General features: G+C 36.2%; 1 protein-coding gene across 4 annotated transcripts in view; it reads right to left on the bottom strand.

Moving 5' to 3' along the window:
- The window catches only part of cdh23 (cadherin-related 23), a 233,072-nt gene that overhangs the window by 197,869 nt on the left and 11,275 nt on the right, over positions 1 to 23,928 (bottom strand). For 3 of the 4 annotated variants that reach the window (XM_042737456.1, XM_042737457.1, XM_042737459.1), the window contains exons 2-3: positions 18,601 to 18,692; positions 12,857 to 12,931 (exon numbers count right to left, since the gene is read on the bottom strand). In XM_042737456.1, coding sequence (XP_042593390.1) covers positions 12,857 to 12,931; positions 18,601 to 18,685 — 160 coding nt within the window. In that variant the 5' untranslated portion in view covers positions 18,686 to 18,692. Of the gene's footprint in view, positions 1 to 12,856; positions 12,932 to 13,893; positions 13,984 to 18,600; positions 18,693 to 23,928 lie in introns of those variants that run through there. The other variant, XM_042737458.1, reaches the window with a different exon arrangement.

Raw genomic sequence — 23,928 nt, 5'->3', positions numbered from 1 at the left:
AGGAATAAATTACAAATTGAAATATATTAAAATAGAGAAACTGTAATAATATTTCACACTTATACTTTTTTACTGTAACCTTGCAACCTTGGTGAGCATAAGAGATTTCTCTCAAAACACTGACCAAAAGGCTTAGGTAGTGTACTTTGTCTTAAATAATTCTGAAAATAATTTATAAACCATTTTAATAGGCTATTAATAATAGACTAATAATTTTTGATCAAATAAAGGCATCCTTGATGAGAATACGAATATAAAGAATGAGAATATAACATTTCAATAAGAATAAGTATATAAAATGTAAAAACATTTTAGAACAATTAGTGTACATCTGATCACAAACTCTGTAAAAAGTGGTAACTTTTACCTTCCACTCATTAAAATAACATTGTCTGTATAAATAAATGTACTTGGTTGTACTTAGGTTGATTCACCCATGTTGAATAATTTGAGTCAAAACTTCATAGTAAATAGTACATCACCTCAACAAGCTGTTGATTTCATGTCTGAAGCAGTGAAGATCTAATATGTCTGTATAAGACTAAACTGGCCTCTTGTGACACAGTACATCAGGTAGCACATAAAACATTATATTAGCTGTTCTCTCTGGTCTCAACACAAACACAGAGTCGCACTTACAAGTCTTTACTATTCCCATTAAGCCTTATGATACTCTTATGTGTGATGTAACAGAGCATCGAGATACAGTCTCAGATGGCTTCGGTCTTCTGTTTCCCCAGAGATATAACCTTACACACCTTCAGCCTGAGTAAAGGTCAGTCAGTGAGATCATATAAACGTCAGCCTGGACACAGACAGATACAACACAGCAAAAACTGTCTGAAGACACACACTCACTTTCATTTTTCATAATGGGCTGTCTGAATATCACTGCTTAAATTAAAGCTGAATTTTTTAAATGTTTAAAATACTTTCCCCTATGCCAGTTTAATAAAGCAATGGCATATTTCTGATGTAATCAGTTTTAAGAATCACATCAGTTCTGAGCAGGAAAAGTGTTTGGTAAAGTGAGCTTATTACTGCAAGAGCGTCTATGAACACTTCCAAATGACCCCAATCAATTACACATTAGAGTCAGCATCAGAAATATGCAAGCCCTTATAAATCATAAGACAACAATGATGGGGTCACCGAGAGGGAGAGAGAGGGAGAAGTGCTGAAGGACACACTGTCTTTAATCTCAGATTTAATTCAAATAAAGTCGTAATATTTACTTAATTTTATGGGTTAGACAACTAATGTACACTATTGGATGATCTACTGTAAATAGATTGTCAATTACTGATATCAATATTGATATGTAGCAAGACAACAGAACTAGAATTAATATCACAGCACAGATAACCAACTCATGTAAGAATCTGATGAGTCCATATCTGGTATTTGACTGCAGACTTTGGCTTGAGAAAAAATTGAGAACTTGAGATCTGTTCTAAACCTCTAGAGAAGACACGAATGAGATTAGATACTTCTTCCTCAGTATTAACAATTTAACTTAAAGAATTAAGCAAAAGTCTCACTCGCTTTCTATTTAATCAAGGAGTAACGACTAAGAAAATTAAGAGAATTCTTTGCTTTAGGGGTTTATAGACACTTAAAAGTGAAAGTGAAAGTGACATGACATACAGCCAAGTATGGTGACCCATACTCAGAATTCGTGCTCTGCATTTAACCCATCCAAAGTGCACACACACACACACACCGTGAACACACACAGATCAGTGAGCAGTGGGCAGCCATTTATGCTGCGGCGCCCGGAGAGCAGTTGGGGGTTCCGTGCCTTGCTCAAGGGCATATCAACTCGTGGTATTGCCGGCCCGAGACTTGAACCAACAACCTTAGGGTTAGGAGTCAAACTCTCTAACCATTAGGCCACGACTCCAACCAAAAAAAAGGTAGACTCTCCTCAATTCAAGCAAATTCTCTCCTCAAAAATACAAAAACACTGCAAAAACAATATGCTGTACTGTGTAATTTTGGGGGCACTGTGAAATTACCCGAAGTAAAAACAACACTACTGCATTTGCAGTTAATTATTACACTTTCCAATAAGTTCCCATTAGTTAAAATTAGTTAATGGATTAAAATTAACTATAAGAATGAGCAACTGGTTTGTGATGGTATTTATTAATCTTTGTTAACGTTCAGGTCCCTTAAATAATGTTAACAGATAAAACGTCTTAATTTAATAATGTATTGATGAAAAATTATGAAATTAACATAAAATAAGAGAAAAAAGGGTTTAATTATTTTTCATTGTTAGTTCGTGTTTACTCACGTAGTTAACTAATGTTAACAAATGAACTAATATTAACAAATCAATTGTAAAGTGTTACCCAGTTGGTAATACTATTCTAATAATTAGTTCAATTTACACAGCGCCTTTGTTTAATTCAGACTTTCCTCAAGGCAAATAGTGATGGTGTGTGGTCAGTACAACGCACACAGTGCAATGGTATTGTCCAGAGCCCAGAGAACACCATAGGGCTTTTCACATTGCATTTAACCCCGGGATATCTTCATTCTAAACGCCACAGGAAACTGTGGAAACAAATCCAGACAGGAAACTGATGACTTGTTCTATTTATGATGTTCAACTTCAAATGATTTGCAACGGTTGCTTTGTCACGTCCAGTGTAGATACGTGTCACGCTTTACCAGGCTCCAAAGCGGAGGGATTGTTAACCCCACATTGTAGTGCCAAATGTGTGCAGTGCGCAATGATACAGCGTTAGAATGATACGGATGCTTCGCAACAGATGGCATCCCTAATATTCACATGTTTTGGACAGTTAAAGAAACACAGCACATTGTGTTTTCAGTGCTTGAGTGGAAACATGTTCAAAAGTGACAGAAAACATGAACTTGAGGGAGGAAAAGACTGTTTCATTCTTACTTTTAAAGTATGTAAACTCCATTCTGAAAACGTATATTACAGTTGGCAATATATAAAATGAGGATGCCTGCTAGAGCTGTTAAACACTTTGCATGCTGCAGTTGTTCAATCAATGATACTGGCATAGTACATATGCACATCTTTAATTATTTACCCTCATGTCATTCCAAACCTGTAAGACCTTTCTTCGTCTTCGGAAAACAAATTAAGAAATTTTTGATGAAATCTGAGAGCTTTCTGACCCTGCATAGACAGCAACACAACTACCAAGTTCAAGGCCCTGAAATGTAGTAAGGACATTGTTAGAATAGTCCATGTGACATCAGTGGCTCAACCGTAATTTTATGAAGCTACAAGAATACTTTTTGTGTGCAAACAGTACCACGGCACACGTGTGTGTGTGTGGTGCTGCTGACGCAGGAGCCGGTGTTCTACCGTAGAACCCTGATGCGCTGCGCCTTGTTTGTAAGCAGAGGAATGCACACACATGCGTCGTGGTACTGTCATGAACGCATACTGAAGACACAGAAGAGAAGGATTTGCTGAATGTCGTTATTTTGTTTTCGATGTGCACAAAAAGTATTTTCGAAGCTTTATAAAATTAAGGTTGAACCACTGATGTCACATGGACTATTTTAATGACGTCCTACCTTTCTGTGCTTTGAACATGTCAGTTGTGTTGTTGTCTATTCAGGGTCAGAAAGCTCTCAGATTTCATCAAAATTATCTCAGTTTGTGTCTTACATGTTTGGAATAACATGAGGGTTAGTAATTAATGACAGAATTTTAATTTTTGGTTGAACTATCCTCTTTAATTGTTAACCCGAGGTAAATTAAGAGTGAAACATGAAGCAAGATCACCCAGGATTCCGTTTTCCCAGGTTTACAATGAAGTGTGAAAAGCCCCCATATGTTCTGCACACACAAACAGGAACACACACTACAGTAGTCAACAGATCAAAAATGTCCATCAAAGTTGTCCTAAGACAAGAAAGCATTTTGGTTTTAGCTTTTAGGACAACTTTGATGAAAGGTTTTGATCCACTTCAAATGTTGACTACCGCATACACCAAAGGCCTGATGGATAGTGTTTACAGACACGAATCAAGCGTACAGTATTATCTTCTGGAGTGAGAGCGAGGGAGCATATATTCTAGTCATCACCATTTTAAGTTACTGGAACTGGAGTGACCTGAGGTTAAGCAACAATGGTGATGGGTCGCTTCTTGAAAGGTTCAAACGTACAACCCTTTGTTACCAGCCCAGATCTTTAGCCACCAGGCAGCACTCCCTTTTCTTTATTTATTTTTAAACAGGATCTTTATTTATTGAAAGCCTGCCTCCTTAAAGCAAGAGTTCAACCAGCCACCTAAACTTGGCCAACTACCAACATCCAGCCGAGGATATTGTGAAACTGACTAGCAATTTACTACATATCTGAGGGAAAATGGTTTCCAGACCAATTATTATTATTTTTTAAATGTGTATAGATGGATAAATTAGACAAATGGTGAGGAATAAAATATTAGACAAAAACAATGAATAAAAAATCATTCAACTTAATCTTTAAAACATTAATAATCTAATAACACAGTTAAATCTTTTTTAATTAGACAAAACAGTTTCATTACTTAAGTTACTTTTTCGGTTATCAGAAAAAACAATGAAAAAAGTGTGAACAGAATAAAATAAAATGATGTTGGTTTGGAACAACATGAGATTGAATATATAACAAAAATTTCATTTTCAGGTAAATTATTTCATTAAGACCCTTTAGGCCATCAATGTGACCCACACTATCATATCATTCAGAAACCAAATAAACCACTTCCTTCATCATCAACACAAGTTCCTCAAAGGTGAGTCTCCAAAACACATGGCACTGTTAAAACTAGCTTATAAATGAGATGAGAACACAATGCCAAACAGAACCTGAGGCCGTAACCACTGAAATAATTGCTCCAAGCTCTAAGAAATAAACTGTTTAACAAGGCCACTCATTTAGCTGTCAATCACAGAGTCATTTACATTTGGGAGAGCAGGACCGCTCAAAGGAGAGCTTTTTCCTGAGCAAATTTTCTTCAATTCAAATCAACTCAAAGCTTTAGAGTGATTGTCTTTCCAACAGGTATGAATTTTCTCTTTTAAAATTCACTATTTGAGAAAAACTATATTCCATGAAGCGTTGAAAAACATTATATTTAGCCAGAACCTCAATTCATTTCTATAGAGACCTTCTTAGTGATTAAATAATTGAGTGGATGAATTGAGTTCAAATACAGATAAAAACATCTAATGCAGGTGCTAATTCTATATTAAAGTTACCCAAAAGTAAAGTCATCTTTAACTTAACATCATGTAATTCCAACCCAAATTATTTTCATTCTTCCATGAAGTGCAAAAGGGCAAAATCTTTGGAAAGTGGTAGGTGATTTATTTTTTTGTCAAGCTTTAAAACTACAAATGGCACCAGTAGGGTATGCATGAATGAATGTTAAATTATATTGCCAAAAAAGACAAAAAGCACCATAAAAATAGTCCATATGACCAGTACGGTCTTCTGAAGCCACACAATATCTCACAAACAGACCAAAGACTCAGAATTGGCTCAAAGGTTTGTGGTTAGTAAGATTTTTGTTTTAATGTTTTTGAACGAAATCTCTTATGCTCACCAAGGCTGCTTAATTTGGTCAAACATACAATTAAAAACAGTAATACTGCAAAAAAAATAAAAAAATAAAAAAAAATAAATTGAACTGAATATATTTAAAAAATAAAAATTACTCCTGTGATAGCAAAACTAAATTTTAGCAGTCAATACTGAAATCACTTTAATATGCTGATTTTGTACCACGAATTGTGTTTATATTCACTTTAGATTAATTTAATGAATCCTTACTGAACTGAAATATATATATATATATATATATTTTTTTTTTTTAAATAAATAACAATTAATATCTAACTGACCCAATCTTTTAAAACCAAGACGAGTGGCTGGAGTATAAAAGCATAACTTTGAGTCAATCCAAACATTGGTAGGGAACTGTTAGACATTATCAGTATGCTTGAGAAAAACTTTGATAATATTCACCCTGAGGTCAATTACTGCCCCTTTATTATTCAATTAGAAAAGCCAAGGAGATCATTACAGAGAAGACTTTAACATGCTAAATGTGGCCCTCATAGACACACTCATACATGCATTAATGCAATTGCATATGATTATTTTCAGCTCAACAAAGGGAGAATGTGCATGTGGGAGCGAGAGAGAGAGAGAGAGAGAGAGAGAGAGAGAGAGAGAGAGAGAGAGAGAGAGAAAGAAGAGAGAGAGAGAGAGAGAGAGAATGTGTTAATTGCCATGTTGAAACTGAGTCTGACAAAACAAGTGGATCAAAATAAAGTGGATTATCAGATTAAAGGGTTTTGCCACATGCAGCGCTTAAGTTAAATACATCCTAAACTTCCACTGGATTCACACACTGCTAAATTACCACATACACACAGCGCAAATCAAGAAGAAAGGCATGTGATTTGTTAAATGTTCATTATTCAGCAGGTGTTTATAATGTTAATGTGGCGTTATGGGAGAAACATTTCATGTGCACTAATTGATTTGAGAAATTTCTCCATCTGGGATCTCAGGCATCCTTGCAAATAGTGCTACGGTTTCAAGTATGTACTTGTGTGTTAAGGGAAGCAACAGAGGCCATCTGTTCAGGGACTCTGAAAACAACATTCTATTTTTATTTATTTTTTTCAAATCTGAAAATTCAATTTTGAATCTGAATGTTTTATGCATATGACTTGAAAACAAGCCAAATCTGTTTTCTTTCATATTTGAGTGTGATTTTTAAATACGTGTATAATTGAAAGGCTGTTATACTGTAGAAGTCTAGTAAATATGTGGGAGTGTGCACAAAATACATTTACATGCAGTTCCACATTACTCATCCATAATAAATAAACATGACAAAGCTTTACCCAGCATTCCTGCATACGTCTATGGACAAAAAAACACCCAAAACAGTCTAACACCAACAACACAATCTAAGCGCGCTTCTATAGTCACGGAGTAATCTATTAGATCACAGTGACTCAGCTGGACAGACAAGGAACCTAATCCCACCAATCAAAGGTCATGGAAATCTGACCAGTGAGGATTGAGTATCCAACTCCTTTTTGGACTCATTGTAATACTTGGCACATACCTCTCACACATAGCCTCAATATTAAAACTAAAAGTTACGGTCAGAAACAAAATGTGTTTTAAAGTCAGATGCTACATTATAATAGAATTATTATAGAAAATTATTCTGTTCTACCAAAAAAATTAATACCAAAAAAATAAAAAAATTCATAAATAAAATAAAATCTTCAACATGTGGCTTAAAGAGCCCAGAAACCAATAGAAAAATCTATAAATTAACATCAAAATCCAACTCAGTTATCCCACACATTGTACAACTAACCAAACTATGCTGCAAAGAATCACTGAAAAACATTTATTTTTAAGCATGTATAAACACCAGTAAGCTGTAAAGGTCAGGTCAGGACACAGCACAGGAACATCACGTTTATCTGATTCTGTAATAGCCTGTTGTAACCACCAAAGTTGGAGTCAAGACAAGGCCCTCTATAACCCAGACCAAACAAGATCCCTTCAGATCCAAACCAAAATATAAGAACAAAGTTGTCCATTTCAATCAACTTAATCCTCTGAGCTAGTTTCAGCCCAGCGCAGTTATAATTTTCACGTCCAGCACCACGTCATTTAAATAGCAAATGTACTTGCGCACATCTGTTCACCCAGTTTACATGTGATCTGAAAACAAGGTATGTTCAGGCATATTGTTCAGGCAAACGATTGCACCATTGACCATCTAAAACCTGGTCCTAAGTCAATAGGGCAGTATTTTTTTTCATTTAAGGGCCATGTTCGTATTATGCAATAAAATATTATAAGTATGTATGCTTCAACCTTGTGCATGAGCAGCTCCATTTTCTCTCTGAAGATGCGTTTAGTCTTTGCTCTTGCAAATACCACCATGTAAATAGCAAATCCGCCATGGCGCGACAGCGACTGGCTTGAAAAAGGGTATGGGACATGAAACTCTGGTTAACTTCAGGTCACACCCAAAACACACCCATTGCTCATTATGAGAATAGGTACAACCCTTTTGGACCATGCACCTGGCACGCAGACCATTTTTTTCGTCGTTAAACTAGCAAAAGTAGATTCGGACATGCCCTAAGTGCACCTGCGCCATGCGCTTCAGACCATGCACTCTTAGATTGTTAAAATAGAGCCCAAAGTATCCAAGTTTTGAAACCTAGATCATGCAATGCACATTTATATGTCTTCAACCTCTGGTTCACCTAAGTGGTGCATTTGTGGACTCTTAATGAAGTCTTCAAACTCCTCTCAGTGGTAGCAGCAGACTGCTGGTAAACTAACATTATAATTATCTGCAGTATGCCCTTTATTCAAAGCCAAACAGGCCTGAAGTATTCTGTCATTTAAACAGATGAATGCGTGTGCTACAGTTAGCTAATTGACTAATTAGTCTAATTAAGCCACTTGCCAATTTGGGAGTAAGCAAACAGAGTCTCAGTGGAATTTTCCAGATAGCAGGAAGGAGAGGGTCGTAAATTGGCTGGCTGATAAACTACTGCAGTGAGACACCAGCTTTAAGCACATACAAGCAGTACAGACACTGAGGGCAACAGTAACATGTACTTACATTTTACTTCATAAGCTACAGACCATGTGCCAACAGCAACAGTACCAATATGTACTGTACATTCAGAAAGTCATAAAATAATAATAAGACACAAAAGGTGTGTTCCAGAAATTTAACACAGGTAAGCAGTGTTTGCAACTCCCTAAAGGACTTGTGCACTGTCAAATTTAAACACAGACCATTGCATGATAATTAAAATAATAATAATAATAATAATAATAATAATAATAATATGCTTTGAAATAAAATAAAATAAAATAAAATAAAATAAAATAAAATAAAATAAATAAAATAATAAAATAAAATAAAATAAAATAAAATAAAATAAAATAAAATAAAATAAAAAAAACGCATTTGGAAATGCCCTAGGCAAAGTGGGTATGTAGAGATTAGCATAGATTACCTTTTTTTTTTAACTTTGCATCAATGGAAAACACAAGTATTTAAACATATTTCTTTAAATAAACAAAGAAAAATGTTTTCCTGTTTTCAACATTAATAATAATGCATCTTGAGCAGCAAATCATCATATTAGAATGATTTTTGAAGGATCATGTGACACTGAAGACTGGAGTAATGATGCTGCAAATTCAGCTTTGCCATCACAGGAATAATTTACATTTTTAAAATAGATTAAAATAGGGTTTAAAATACTTTAATCTGCAATCACATTACACAATATTTCTGTAAAAATTTACTGTATTTTTATTAAATAAATGCCTTAAATGAGCATAAAACTTTTACAAACCCAAACCTTTGAATGGTAGTGTATATTTAGAGTGTTACAATTTCCTCTGTTACATTTGTCCCTTATAAATAAGCACATTCTCACAAACATATTCTCACTGAACAAACACAATGACAAAAATTCATCAAGCAATATAAAGCCCTTGATCCAGTATAAACACAGATACTGTTAGCCATGATTATATGCATATACACACACTCCAGTGCAAAGTCTGTGTCTCCATCGAGTCAAGAATGTGAATGTGTTGGTTTGCATGCATTTATTAGTGTAATTGTGTGTGTTTGTGACGGGGTGTGCCAGTGCGTGTGTGTCTTTTGGAAGTCCTCCAGTACGAGGACATCTGCGCTACTAATAAACTATAACTCTGACAAATTGGCACTGTCCAATCATCCGCCCTCTCCATGAATAAGCCATCAGAGTCATCCAATCAGACATGGCTGATGGCTCCAGCCACCAATCAGAGTCAGGCAGGGCAGAGAGGACACACAGGGCACACTGACACTGCTGCGGGTGGAAATGAACCCTGACTGAACCGACGCTGGTCTGGGAACAGCTTGTCACATCCTAATTAATCTCAATAAACAGAAATTAACATAGTAGGGTCTGAACAACTATTTTTTTTTACTGATCATATAAAAAGTAGTCAACTAGTTGTGAGTTCATTGTTATCCTCACGTAAATGTCTCATCAAATAACATGCAGCATCAGTGTCCTTGCTGCATGAGTGGCTCTTTAATGTGTCATGACAGATCGCTGTAGCGGTATGTGAACTGATCATCTCTTCCTCTTTATTAGTTATGGCACAAAATAAACATAAATGAACATCAGAAGGTATCTTGTTTCAACTGCAGAAAGATGTCAATACACACCATTTTTCAAGTCCACCAAGTCTTAATCTACTCTCCTGTATGGTTTGTTTGTTGGACAAAATGGCAAATTTGGCGTTATGATTGGTCAGATGAATTGGAATTCAGTATAGTATGACAATGACATCAAAGCTGTCATTTAAAGTTTAAATGTTGAATATAAAATTTTTAGGGCCAGATTTACTAACAGCTTGCGCCAGCACAAACCATCTTTTGGCGTTAAAATAGTAGTGGCAGGATTTACTAAAGACTCGCAGTGAAGAATTAGTGCTGAAAAGGCGTGGACACGGTTATTTTTGAGCTTGACCTTACTGAATATGCATTTGTAGGAAATTTGTAGATTTCTCTTTCAGATGCAAAATTCAAGGGAGGAAAGTATTAAAATGACCCACGCAACGTGATTTCCTAATGTTTGCGCTGGTCAAATTACTGGTATTTGCGCCATTATTTAGTTCCTGAAATAGCATGTCTTAAAGTATTTTGCGCCTGTGTCATAAATAGATCACCTGCACCTGATGAGCATCAGCTCTGTTTATTTGCGCTGTTTATTTGTAAATGAGATGTTGCGTCTGTGTTCTTTAATTTGCGCATTGTCAGTAACGCCCCAGCAGAGTGATCCCGAGTGACCACTCGGCGTTAATTAGCCATCAAATAAATCCTACCTAAAAACTAACGTATAATCTATCTTATTAGTCTCCTCAAGAAAAAGGTGTCATCTATTTTAATCCAAAAATTCATTTCCCCCACTACTATTTTCATGATAGAATGATATTATGTTATGTAACTTTATTAAATTATAATATAATTTAAGTTTTGCACATAAAAAAAAAAACCTTGGTTTTATGTTTTTGAAAGAAGTCTCTTTTGCTCACCTAGGCTGCATTTATTTGATCAAAATTACTGTAAAAACAGTTACAGTGAAATACTGTGAAATATTACTACAATTTAAAATAACTCTTCACTATTTGAATATGTTTGAAAACCAATTTGAAATAGAAATAATTTGTAACACTCACTTTTGATCAGTTTAATGTGTTCTTGCTGAATAAAAGTAAAGGTGCTGCCCCAAGACATGAACGGTAGTGTATCTTCTAAAACGCACATTTAAACACACAAACTGCTTGTTTGCAGACGGTTCAGGTAAAATGGGCTGGATGGCAGAATTCTGAGATTTTATGGATAAGTGAGGTATAAGTGTATTTGCGGTTCAGAGAGCCTCCTATCAGTGAAGGGGCCTGATAGATCTATTTTAAAACCAACTCACGACAACACGCGGCAAGGTGATGAAAACCCTGACACTCTCAAATTGCCCTGTCAATCATCAGGGTCTCTAAAAAATGCTGAAATACATACAGGCGCAGACAGAAACTTAAAGACAGAGACTGTTAGAGTAAAACACCGCTTGAGACCAAACACACAGAGTTAAATCTAAACCAACTATACAACACACCAGAAAAGTGTATTCCTAATTTCGCTGCAATCTTGTACTTCTCTTCTCTGTCACTGATGCAGTATCTCAGAGGACTGGTTTGCTGACACTGTCCTCATCTTTTTAAGGCTCTGAGGGAAAGTAGTTGTAGTTTAATGTAATTTTTTAATGATAAAATGTTTCAATCAATGCTTCAATCTATTAAAAAAACTACTAACATTCAATGCTGCATTTCTGTATAATGCACCAAATGCTCAAAAAAAGTTTACGTTTTTCAAACTTACGACAGGAGAAAACGTATAAAGTCAATGTATTTAAGTGTTTTCGCTCTTGGTGACTCCTTATGAGTTTTTTATGAAGAGAAAGCACTTTTAAGGCCTAAAACACAGCGTAAGTGCTTTACTTCAAATATACTTCTATTCTAAATAAGCGTTTATCATGCAGTCCATAACAAGCAAGAGGTTAAAAAACAGACGCAAATAAGGAACAGTGAGGCAAACTGCAGACTGAGGGTCAGATAAGAGCACAAAAGCAGCTTATGATAACAAGAGGTCACAAGGTTAAATAAACATGCATGCTCTTCAACCTAAAGACAGGAAAACTATGAATAAGGGATGAAGAGGTGTAGAAAGAGAAGAGATGGGAAGTATAGACGGCAAGGAGGGATTAACGCCCTTTATAAATTGAAAATGCTTGCCAAAAATGTATGTCAAAATGTGCTTTGCTGTAGTGCCAGCGCTTTACAGGAGACAAAAATTTTAAATTAGGGTTTTTGTTTGCAACCTTAACCATTCCACACAAAAAAAGATGTACCTCTCAAATATTCAGTTCACTGTATTATCTTTAAAAAAAAAAAGGCATTACCACAATTTTATGTATAAACCATTTCTGCAGATACTTGTAGAAAACATAAGTATTCATATTGTATACTCTATGCAATCATAATGCCCATATCTAATTTTTCTGATGTGTGTATTTTGCTTAGTTTACACATAAAAGCAACTGAATAATCTAAAAGTCAAGCCAAACATGGTCCATTCAGCATTTATGGACTAAAATCATGAAAACTGAAAATAAGTTCATCTGTGAGAATGTGTAGAAAGATCCATCAGTGTGTGTATAGATATGTGTGTGTTTGTGAGAGTCACTCACCCACTGGTGTGTTCTCATAGATGAGCTGGTACGACTGGAAGAAGTAATTCTGGAAACGAGGCGGCTGATTAGAGGCTGGAGGGGAGAGAGACCGAGACATGGGTCTTAATAAGAGAAAACACTCACAGTTACAGCTGTTACATAAGACGGCAAACAAAAAATGACATTGATGAACACATCAAATGAACCCTCTCAATGTGGAGCCGTTTCCAGTCAGTATGAGGGTTGTGTGAGAGCTTGGTGTATATGTGATATGACAATAACTTCTACACTACTTCTACATTAAAATAAAATGTTCTGCAAAGGTTCCTTTTTCTGCTGTTTCTTCAGTGAAAAATCCACTTGTGTACAGGGTTCTTGAGTTGGCTGGTTCTTTGCAGTACTAAAAACCTCAATGTTATTAACTTGACTACATTTTGCAATAGCTCAGTTCTTCCCAGTAACAAGCTATTTTTAAGCAATAAATATCCTTACTGTCACTTTTGATCAAGTTAATGCATTGCTTTATCCAGAAACAATGCATTAACTTGATCAAAAGTGATAGTAAGGATATTTATAATCTTACAAAAGATTTCTTTTTTTATATAAAGTGCTATTCTTCTGGACTTTATATTCAACAAAGAATCAGTTTTCACAAAAATATTAAGCAGCATAAAACTGTATTCAGCATTAATAAATCAATAAATGTTTCTTCAGCGGGAAATCACCATATAAGAATGATTTCTGAAGGATCATGTGACACTGAAGACTGGAGGAATGATGCTGAAAAAAAAGCTTTGCATCACAGGAATAAATTACATTTTAAAATATATTATTATTTCTAAAATATTATTTAATTGTATTATTATTTTTAGAACAATTATTTAATTATTTAAAATATATAATATTATTATTTTTGATTAAATAAATACAGCTGTAACGTGGAGTCAGAGACATTCGGATCCATATGCAGTAGTTTATTATAGAGTAGTCAAACAGGCAGTAATCCAACAACAGCGTCAAGTGTGTAAAGGGATATCCAAAATCAGTAACAGTACCAGGCAGAGGTCGGAGCAGGCAGCAGAGAATCAACACAAACCAAAATCAGAAACGGGAAGAACAAACACTAGGAAACCGCTCGGAAATGCTAGACAGATCTAAACAAGACTTCGCAGTGAGTTGGCGTGAGTGTGTTGCTTATATGTGTGTGTGTATTAGCTGCAGGTGTGTGTGTAATTACGTAGATGTAGGGGTGTGTGTGTGCAATCAGTCCCAGGTATGAGGCAGGATGGGAATTGGAGTCCATTATGCAAATTAACACCAAAACCAACACACCATACCTGAGATGAGTTACCCCTAACATACTTCATATCACAGTCCTGCAAAGATCAAAACAACAGCCTTGGTGAGCATAAGACACATCCTTATCCTAATAAATAAATAAATAAATAAATATGTGTGTGTGTGTGTGTGTGTGTGTGTGTGTGTGTGTGTGTGTGTGTGTGTGTGTGTGTGTGTGTGTGTGTGTGTGTGTGTGTGTGTGTGTTTGTAAAAAAAATATATGTAAGCATATTTATAAATGTACTTTTAAATATACAATATACTTTAAATGTACAACAGTTTTTACAGCATAACATTTCTTACTTGAATTCCCCTACACTAGCACTCAATATTTCACTACTACACACTTTGCTCTGGCATGTGTAAACTTCCCCATCTGTGCTTGTTGTGTGCGAGACATGTTTCCCCAGTGTATATACGCGTGTGTGTGTTCTCTTTCCAGGGGTAGCAGGAGACAAGCAGATTTGTCAGGAAGATCAGGAGAGCTTTGATCGTGTGCATGGGTAGTGGGCCACAGAGACAACACACACTCCAGAAAAGGGCTTGTGCGTGTGTGTGTGTTTGAAGTGCTGGTGACTGATAGGGTGAATCACTTTTCGACTCCTCTTTGAACGCGGCAAGAACAAACCAGATAGAGAGAGAGAGAGAGAGAGAGAGAGAGATGCAGAGCAAGAAACGAAAGGTATTGACTGTGCATCCGCCAATACACACTAACTAGAATCAATCTAGAGTAACACGTCAGCCCGTGTTAATTACTGAACCATTACAGAATGGCAGCAGAGATTAAAACGAGTTTTAGGTGTGTGACAAACTGGATCACAGATTTAATGAGAGTTCCTGCCAAAAGCGAAGCCTGCCGCATCTGTCCCGGCTTCAGCTCCAGATCTTTACACTGTCATGATAAAATTAATAATCATATCATTATTGTTGCTTAATGAAATTTTCTTTGAGCCCCATGCATTGAAATTAAATTGTAATGAATACTGAAATTAATATGATTTAATTGAATTTTCACACTTAAGACTAAGGCTTGTTTCACACATCCAATGTCGGCAACCTATAACTGACGTGTATTTATTCCAGCGAATATAGCTGTGTGTAAAACATAAAAGATGCTGTTTTTGCAGGCAGTATAAGGAGGCAAAAACACATAAAAGCACATGTGAATCAATAATGCTTTCAACGCAAAGTTAAGTTTTGTTGTACTTCACATAACAATTAAAAAATATGGTCAAAATGCACTTTTAACCAATTTATCAACACATCCGTTACAATACAGTTAAGCTCACACTTTGGGGTTTGTAGTAGTTCTCAATGTCCCGCTCTTGACAATTTTATAATTTATAGCTATTATCAAAGAAAAACTGTGTCGTAATGAAAGCTCTACAATTACGCTGCTTACACTGCTGCAGACCCAGGATGTGTGAAACAGACTTGATAGCTGATGTTTTCCCATTGTGACATTGACTGAGAGTCTTTTGAGTGAACAGGTCGGACAGAACCTCACGTCATATCAGATCTCTTCACAGACACCATCATTTTTTATGAAGACAGCTCACCTCTCTTCCACCTCTTCCACTATTTACCTTAAAAATGAGAGTTCACCAAAAAAAAAAAAAAGTCACCTTTAGTCACCTTATTCTTCTAGTTTGTTTGTTTGTGTATTTATATTAATACATATATATATTTATTTATTTATTTATTAAGGAACACAAAAGGATTTATTTAGCAGAACATATGGACTGTTCACAGTCCAAAAATCACCAATAGGACAAAATACAACTCTTGCATTGTATTGTACTGTCTTGTAATCTATCCTCACACCACTGACACTGTATCAAACTATACCTACCTCTTCCTGTTTGTCGGTTTTGTTGTTGTGTTTTCTCACTTGTTATTTTGTTTTCAGATACAGTATTTGTTGTGTTTTCTGACTTTTTTTTTTTTTTTGATTTGCGATTGCGTTTGTAATTTTTTATTTTGTTTATTGGAATTGTGATTTGTTTTGCACTTCTCAGCCACCGTATAAATCAAACTTCCAATCAGCCTCCATTCAATCAACAACCAATGGACAGAACAAAATATTTTATACGTGAATATACAGGTACATCACATTATGGTGGAAAAGATTGGTTTAAATAGCTTTGAACATTTTTGAGTAAACATGACGGCCCACCTTTAAATTCAGCTGAGCATAAACAGATTGTACAAATTAATATACGAATTAGCATCCAATTAGCAAAAACATGCCTTGAGAGTGTGTTTGAAGAGGTTCAAATGATGCAAATGATGACATAAATTTTAGCCTGTTCATCACACAACGCCATCACATGCCATCAGAAGACTAGAAATATAGTGCAAAAGTTACTTTTCATGATACTTTCATGATGTGTTTTTGTCCTTGTGGAAGCTTGACAGTCATGGTCACTAAGAAAAAGTTTGGATAATGACCATTTTTTTCTTCTTGTGAACTACTCCTTTAAACTCTCTCTCTTTTGAGGCGAGAAGTGTTTAACATTCAGTCTCGAGTTGTTCTGGGGTTCAGGGCTCAAACTCCCTCCCTAATTTACCTCCATTTCATTTAACCCTCAAAACCCTGAACCAATCACAGAGAGCTAATAACCATGAGAGAACAGCTCCCACAGGACCTATGAGAGACAGAGCGAGCGAGGCCGATTCATGAAGAAAGATGGAGTGTGTAAATGATTGAGAGAGGTTTGGCGAAAGAAAAGGACACAGACAGGAAGAGGAAGGAGAGGGCAGCGAATTATAAACTCCTGTGGGCTGATGTTAAGTGGCAGAGACACTGTGTTGTTAAACGTGCCGCCACAGATCACAGGTGTCCGACACACACACGCAAACAGTGAGGAATGATAGACAGGCGCGGGAGAGCAGTGATGGAGTGAGATGTCTGAGAAAAGACAGGACTCGCGGGCTGATAGAAGGACAACAGGAAGGTAATGAGAGCACGCTGAAAAATGAGAGAAACAGAAGAGAGTGACACAGAAGAGAGACCGCTGTCAGCACAATCAGAGTTTTAATCTCAAAGTTTGAGAGACACATTTGACCCGTGAGCAACAAGTTAGTGGGGGGGGAGTGATGTCACTGTGCTCATGAATATTAATAAGCTCATGCAGTTGTTGTTACATCATCAATATTCATGAGGCAAGCAGTTACCTCAGGTTCAGATAAAACATGTCCTGTTCTTCTAGATGTTTCACACTGATTTGACATCGAAAATCAATATCATTCAACATTCACTTTTAATAAGGGTCAATTTAACACTTTAATTTTGTATAATTATTAATGAAAGATTAATGCTAAATTAGCAATTCGGCCAGGACATGGATGTCTTGCCGCATTCAAAGACAGCTAGACGGAGCGCAAAAGTATGGAAAAGAACACAGCGTTCTAGAGGTACGGTTTTCTTGATGCTGTGTCTTAAAAATGCAATGCTTATGTTGAGAGATACTGGAAAAAAAAAACAAGCCAAAGATGTGCACGTAAACAAATAATGCAAAAAGAGACAGAATACTAGTACACTTCCTTTGTGAACTGAATTGCAATGATAAGCTGACTTCAATAAAACATGATGCATTGCCATCTAAAGCCACTTTTTAGCCATTTAATATTGAAAAATATTATGAAATGTTATTGCAATATAAAATAACTGTTTATATATAAATACTGTGTGAAAAGTCATTTAAAATAATTAATTTTGGGGACTGAGTATATAGTAGGGCTCATAATTTCATGTCAGAACTTAAATGCCAACCAATTAACAGCAAGACACAAAATGTATAAAATCTTTTAAACAATTAAAATTTCTAATAAAGCATTGATTAGCTGTTTCTCCACATTAATCTTAGGTTCTGTCACTTCACAAGCTTGTCAATTTGATTTTCAAATCAGCTTGACAATTTATTAGATAAACTGATTCATACACATGCTAGAACACTCATCCTCAAATGTAAAGTTTGCTTTGGTATGATAACATGAAAATTTAGCACCACATGGAGAAACAAAGTGAGAAACTGTGTGTGTGTGTGTGTGTGTGTGTGTGTGTGTGTGTGTGTGTACCTGTATTCCCTACATTATGACAACCAAATGTCACCACAAATATAGTAATACCAGTAAATGTTGACCTCGTGTGGACATTTTTGGTGCCCATGAGGAAACAAGCTTATAAATCATATAGAATAAAGTGTTTTGAAAATCTAAAATAGTAAAAAGTTTTCTTTGAGGGATAAGTTTAGGTGTTGCTTGGTTGAGGGTTAGGGTTAGGGTAAGGGGATAGAAAATACAGTTTATACAGTATAAAAACCATTACGTCTATGGAACATCCCCACTAAAAAGGAAACCAGTATGTGTGTGTGTGTGTGTGTGTGTGTGTGTGTGTGTGTGTGTGTGTGTGTGGTCATTACCTTCAGAAAGTGTAGGTAGCAGCAATAAGGAGAGGAGCAACTTGACTACAGTCATCTTGCCTCCAGAATCTTCAAACCACGACATCTCCAACCTGAAACACATAAACACACACACAATCAACCACTGCGTTCTGAGTGGCATCGTGAAACACGACCACAACTGTTTGGTGCTGCCAGCATTGCAGAAATTACACACTGCACATTTGTGTACTGGCATCGTCTGGTCAAGCCTTTGTGATTGAAACCTATCATTAAAAATTCTATGACATTAGCACAGCTGGTAATCCACATCTGCGATGTGAAATCCATCTCTATAAATAAATAATGTACGTGTCATGTTTTGTGATGAGTTGTGATGTCTCCAGGTGAACCTCATTACAAGTTCAATGCTCCTGATGTCAACATGTGATATGCAAATACAATCATTGCTTAGTTCCTGATAAACTGTAACACACTGCATGAATCTCAGTGAGAAAAATCGCAAAGGTTTCACATCGGTGGCTCCAGAAATTTCTTAATAAGCGTAAGTCAAATACTATGTGTCCAAATAAAAATACAAATGCTTTCTGTGATGATGAAATGAAAATCCAGTGGTTGTTCAGTTTGCATCAGATTTAGGGGGTTACACAGATATCTTGTGTTCTTCATCTCAGACCAGTTATCATTATGCGAATATGAACTTTCCAGCACCAATAAATGCTTTTCTTTGCATCAATGAAGTTTGATAAAATGTTATACATCATACATATATACAGTACACATACACATATAAAATGAAATTATATAATTATAAAATATATATATATATATATATATATATATATATACACACACATATATATATATACACACACACACACACACACACACACACACACACACATACATACATATATATATACAGTATATATACTGTATATATAAGCTCACTATAGCTAGTGGGCTAAAAGTTAATTTCGTACCCTGGTGAACACCCTTAAGACGAACTCTTTTGCTGGCAGCAGAGCATGAGCAAAATAACTTAATTTGAAGACAAAAGGCATCATTTGCCAGCTTGTAGTGTTTCACACCCTGTTGAACATGAGAGCTGCTTCAAAATGATTTTATGCCTTTTATTCTTTTAGCCTTGATATACAAGCAGAAGCTGTATGACATGTTTAAGTATTTGTTCTGCATTTGCAATCTGTCATCATAATCCCAACAATGATTTTTGGACCAAACTGTGCAGCACTACATTCAAATATACACATCGACACACCATATGCTGCATTTCCGCGGAGAAGAAGAATTTCTCACAAATGTTTTGCAAGCTAAAAGCACTTTCAGATTTACGTGAAGTCACTGAATAGATGATATTGCTTGAGGAGAGCAGTATTATATTGACAGTATTAATGATTAATAGGCATATAATTTATGCATTAAAATGAAGAATAGTTTTACACTTGCTCAAGTGAGAAGGAGGGTTCATTCAACAAGGAAGTACTCACACACACTCGAGTTAATCGAGAGACGTGTGCTGCTGATCAGCTCACTAGCATCTCGCTCGCTCGCTTGCCCTCCCTTCCTCCTCCGAGTAAAAATATATAAATGAAATAAATAACTGTCTGAGTGAGAAGAGTGAAAATGATATTTACAAGGGAGCTGATGTGATGAGCGACTTAATTACAGCAACTGTAAGGTCGAAATTAATGATGTATAATCACGCCGCGTACAACCTCAGTTTAATTAGGCTAATTACCGAGCTGGGATTGGCTGAGCTTGTTTGTTTTGCTGGTATTTACCCTTAATGCTGCAGCGTTAAAGGTGTCTGTGGGGATGGAGATAAGATACAATCTAATTCTCTCTCCATTCTAGAAAACGATCAAATGGAAGTTTAGCCCAGTGTCTTAGGATTACATTCTATAATAAGGAAAAACCCAGCACTAGATCTCCTGATGGAGTGATTTGCACATTTTTAGTTAATATAATCATCTAATTTTATATTTCTCATAATAAAATATGTATAGGCTATATAAGCCAAGTTTCCCTTTGCAAACATTGCTCTTAGTTCAAATAAATTAATTTATTTGATTTTCAATTATTTTAATTGACCCTTTTAAAGATACGCCCCCTTAGTTATTGTTGCCACGTCCAACAAGCCATGCTGCTCTAACGCCACACATTATTTACTTTTGGTATGAAACAAAATCTCAGCTTTAAAATGTTGCCATTTGTCATTCAAGCAATAAATACCATTTTGTGGCTCTTTAAAAGACCGCTGTAGCACCTCTACTCAAGCGACAAGTGAACCAATCATCCTTTCATATTTACTAGTTAAAGCACAAAATAAACATGAATGAACATCAGAAGGAATTTTATTTTAATTGCAGAAAGATGTTAATACACACCATTTTTCAAGTTTAAGGCTACGTTTACACTAGTGCATTTTTGCAATGGTTATGCCTGTCGTTTACACCACTCCAGCGTTTTCGACCCTCGAAAAAGGAGACTTTTGAAAGCAAGCACGTCGATGCATCCACCATCTAAATAATAGGGAATCTACCTATACATATCTATAGTTGTACCTGCATGAATGGTCATGTGACGTGCGTTTTCGGTTGTGTAGTATGGACGGAGATCGTTTCTGAAATGCAGTGAAAACACCACTGTAGACGTGGATCATTTTAAAACAGCGGACTAGTGTAAACAGGGCCTAAGTCCACCCACATTACTCTAATCTCTTGTCTGATTTGTCTGGAGTTATGTTTTGTCATATTGCCTGTCAGTCAATCTCCCTGCAAAGATTCATTTCTACTTTCTTACATTTAAATTTGAATTGCAATTCTAAATCAACACTGTCTGTCTATCTGTCTGTCTCTGTATCTTCCAAAGAATTGTTTGTAAAAGCTCAGTCTTTACATGAACGGTTTGAGTCCAAAATAAATATAATAAAAAAAGTTTTTGTTCTCAGCTAAGCAAATTACAGTCAAACTGGAAAAGCACACGTCTGCTGTTTGTCCCTGTAGACTTGGTAGCAGGGCACAAACTCAACAAAAATACATGAACATTGCAACTAAATGAAATGAGCAAGCTGCATATTATAATGTTTTGGTTAGCATGGCAATCCCTGGTGTGGAATTTGAGCAACAACCTTGGCAGTGAATTGCATTTCGAGAGAAACAGAAGAGACACAAAAATAGAGGAAGAGAAAGAGAGAGCGAGGGAAGGAGAAATAGTCACATTTGTTTTCATTTGGCGTCTTGCAGTTTCCTGGGTGATATAATAAAAGAGTTCCCTGGCGTCTATAGCAGCTCAAACCTTCTCTCGGTCCGTCGTGTAGCTGAACATTCTGCCACTGGAAAAGTGCTGTCACATGGGCCCAATACACCTGCTTCTGCTGCAGGGAAAGCCACACATTCAACATATAATGCTATGCTTATGCTATTTTCTGAATAGACATACGGTTTTGCAACAATGTAAAGTAACTGATGAATGTTTAATGAATGCAATACATCTTAAATATACTGTAATATTCAATAAAAACAGGCTTTATATAAAAAACATACTAAATTACAATATTCCTCTCTGTAATTTTTATAATTTTTTTTAAAGGCATCATGTTATCATCTTATAAATATTTTGCATTTTTATGCAATTTTGTGTAAAGACTGGTAGTTCAATCAAATAATGAGCTAAAACAGATATATTAATGTACATCCAGCCGGTTGTTCTCATAGAATAAACCCCGACAGGGTGATCAGGACCCCGACACGAAGCGGAGGCACGGGTCAGTACGGCACGGTTTGGCTCGGCTCGGCACGGTTTACATTTCCACTGCAGTTTAGTATCGCTTTAGAGTGGGTGGAATTATTCACATGTTGTTATAGTTGCACCAGCTCTACTGCCACGACTCCTAAAAAACACCGTTTCATTCTGCGTCACACCATCAAGCTATCAGCGAGAGGCACGTGTTCTTCCACAACAGACAACAAAACATTTTTGTTTTTAAAAAAAGGTGCGCTCATTCAAAACAGTTGCGTTCGGTCATTTGCTGGCTGTGCTGATTTAAATCTAGCGGTTCTTTTGTGTTTATGTCACAAGTTCAGTGACACTGGTAGTAATGATTCTCTCTGGCCAATCCATGATCAGCAGAGTTTGCACGTCACGTTTTGGTAATGGTACGGTTCACTTGGAACCTCAATCGAGGTGAACTGTACCGAGCCGTACCATGCAGTGGAAAAGTGCCATAAGAAGACCCTAATCATACTCTTCCAATATAAGACAAATAGATTAGAGAAACCTTACAAAACCAACATCCTCCAGGCCAAAAATAGTAGACTGATTCTCTACTTTTCTGTTGTAAAACCACTCATGTCTGGAGAAGGAAATTGAAAAAAGGAATGCAGTTCATTTTCAAGATGCTTTCAAGCAGTAAATTGGTTGATTACAGTTTGAGAGCCCTGTTTTTAAAGTATCAAGCAAAAATTGAAAAGAACTACCAATCAATAAAAAGGTTACTTGCCCACAGGGATGGCGCGTATAATCCAGCTCAGCAAAAATGTTTGTATTATTATTCAAACTTAATTTTACTAATGAGAAACCCATTGGGCCCTGGGGTCTATAGTTCACGGACTGTGGCACTCTTGACGGAGCAACTCCCTCATCATAAACTAAACTGCTCTAACTAAGTCAGACACTTTGATACTTATTTCCTATATTATATACAACACCCACTGTCTTTCTTCGTTTACTCACCACACACCCTTATAAGCACTAAAGGAGCACAGCTTGTGTGATTTCTTTGATGTTAAAACACTTTCTCCTATCTAAGCTTAATATGCAGAGACAACTATAAGATTCGGCAATCTAGTTGTCACTCTGCCAAGTAGTTGTGATGCTGTGCACATCGTGCTGCAGGTAGTGTGACATGAAACACAACTTACACTTCAGTAAACAAACAGAGCAAATGAGCCCAAATGTGCTGATGGAATTATGGGAGTTTGCCGCATCAGCCCTGTAATGTCATGTGAGTGTCATCGGTGTGTATTTGATGCTGATCTCAGTGGACTCAAAATGGGTTGCATGCCACTGGAGTTATTCATGCCAGGGGAGGTTCACTAAGAATTAATTGTTCCTTCTGATAGTGTCGTTTATTTGCATGTGCTTCCAGTTGTTTTAGTGGCCAGTTCCAAATGAATTATGCAAATCAGATAATGGGGCAAACACTGCCACAAATCTGGGGCTGTTTGTGCAATCTAAACATAATTTGCACGGGTCAATTGACTTTTTTCCCCACAGTGTCAGTATTTTGTTGTTACCTGTCTCACGCCACACACACAATCAATCTGG

Source organism: Cyprinus carpio, chromosome B13 (assembly GCF_018340385.1).
Source record: "Cyprinus carpio isolate SPL01 chromosome B13, ASM1834038v1, whole genome shotgun sequence".
Taxonomy (NCBI): Eukaryota; Metazoa; Chordata; class Actinopteri; order Cypriniformes; family Cyprinidae; genus Cyprinus; species Cyprinus carpio.
Note: the sequence above shows the minus strand (reverse complement) of the source record. Positions and strands in the feature narration are given on the sequence as shown.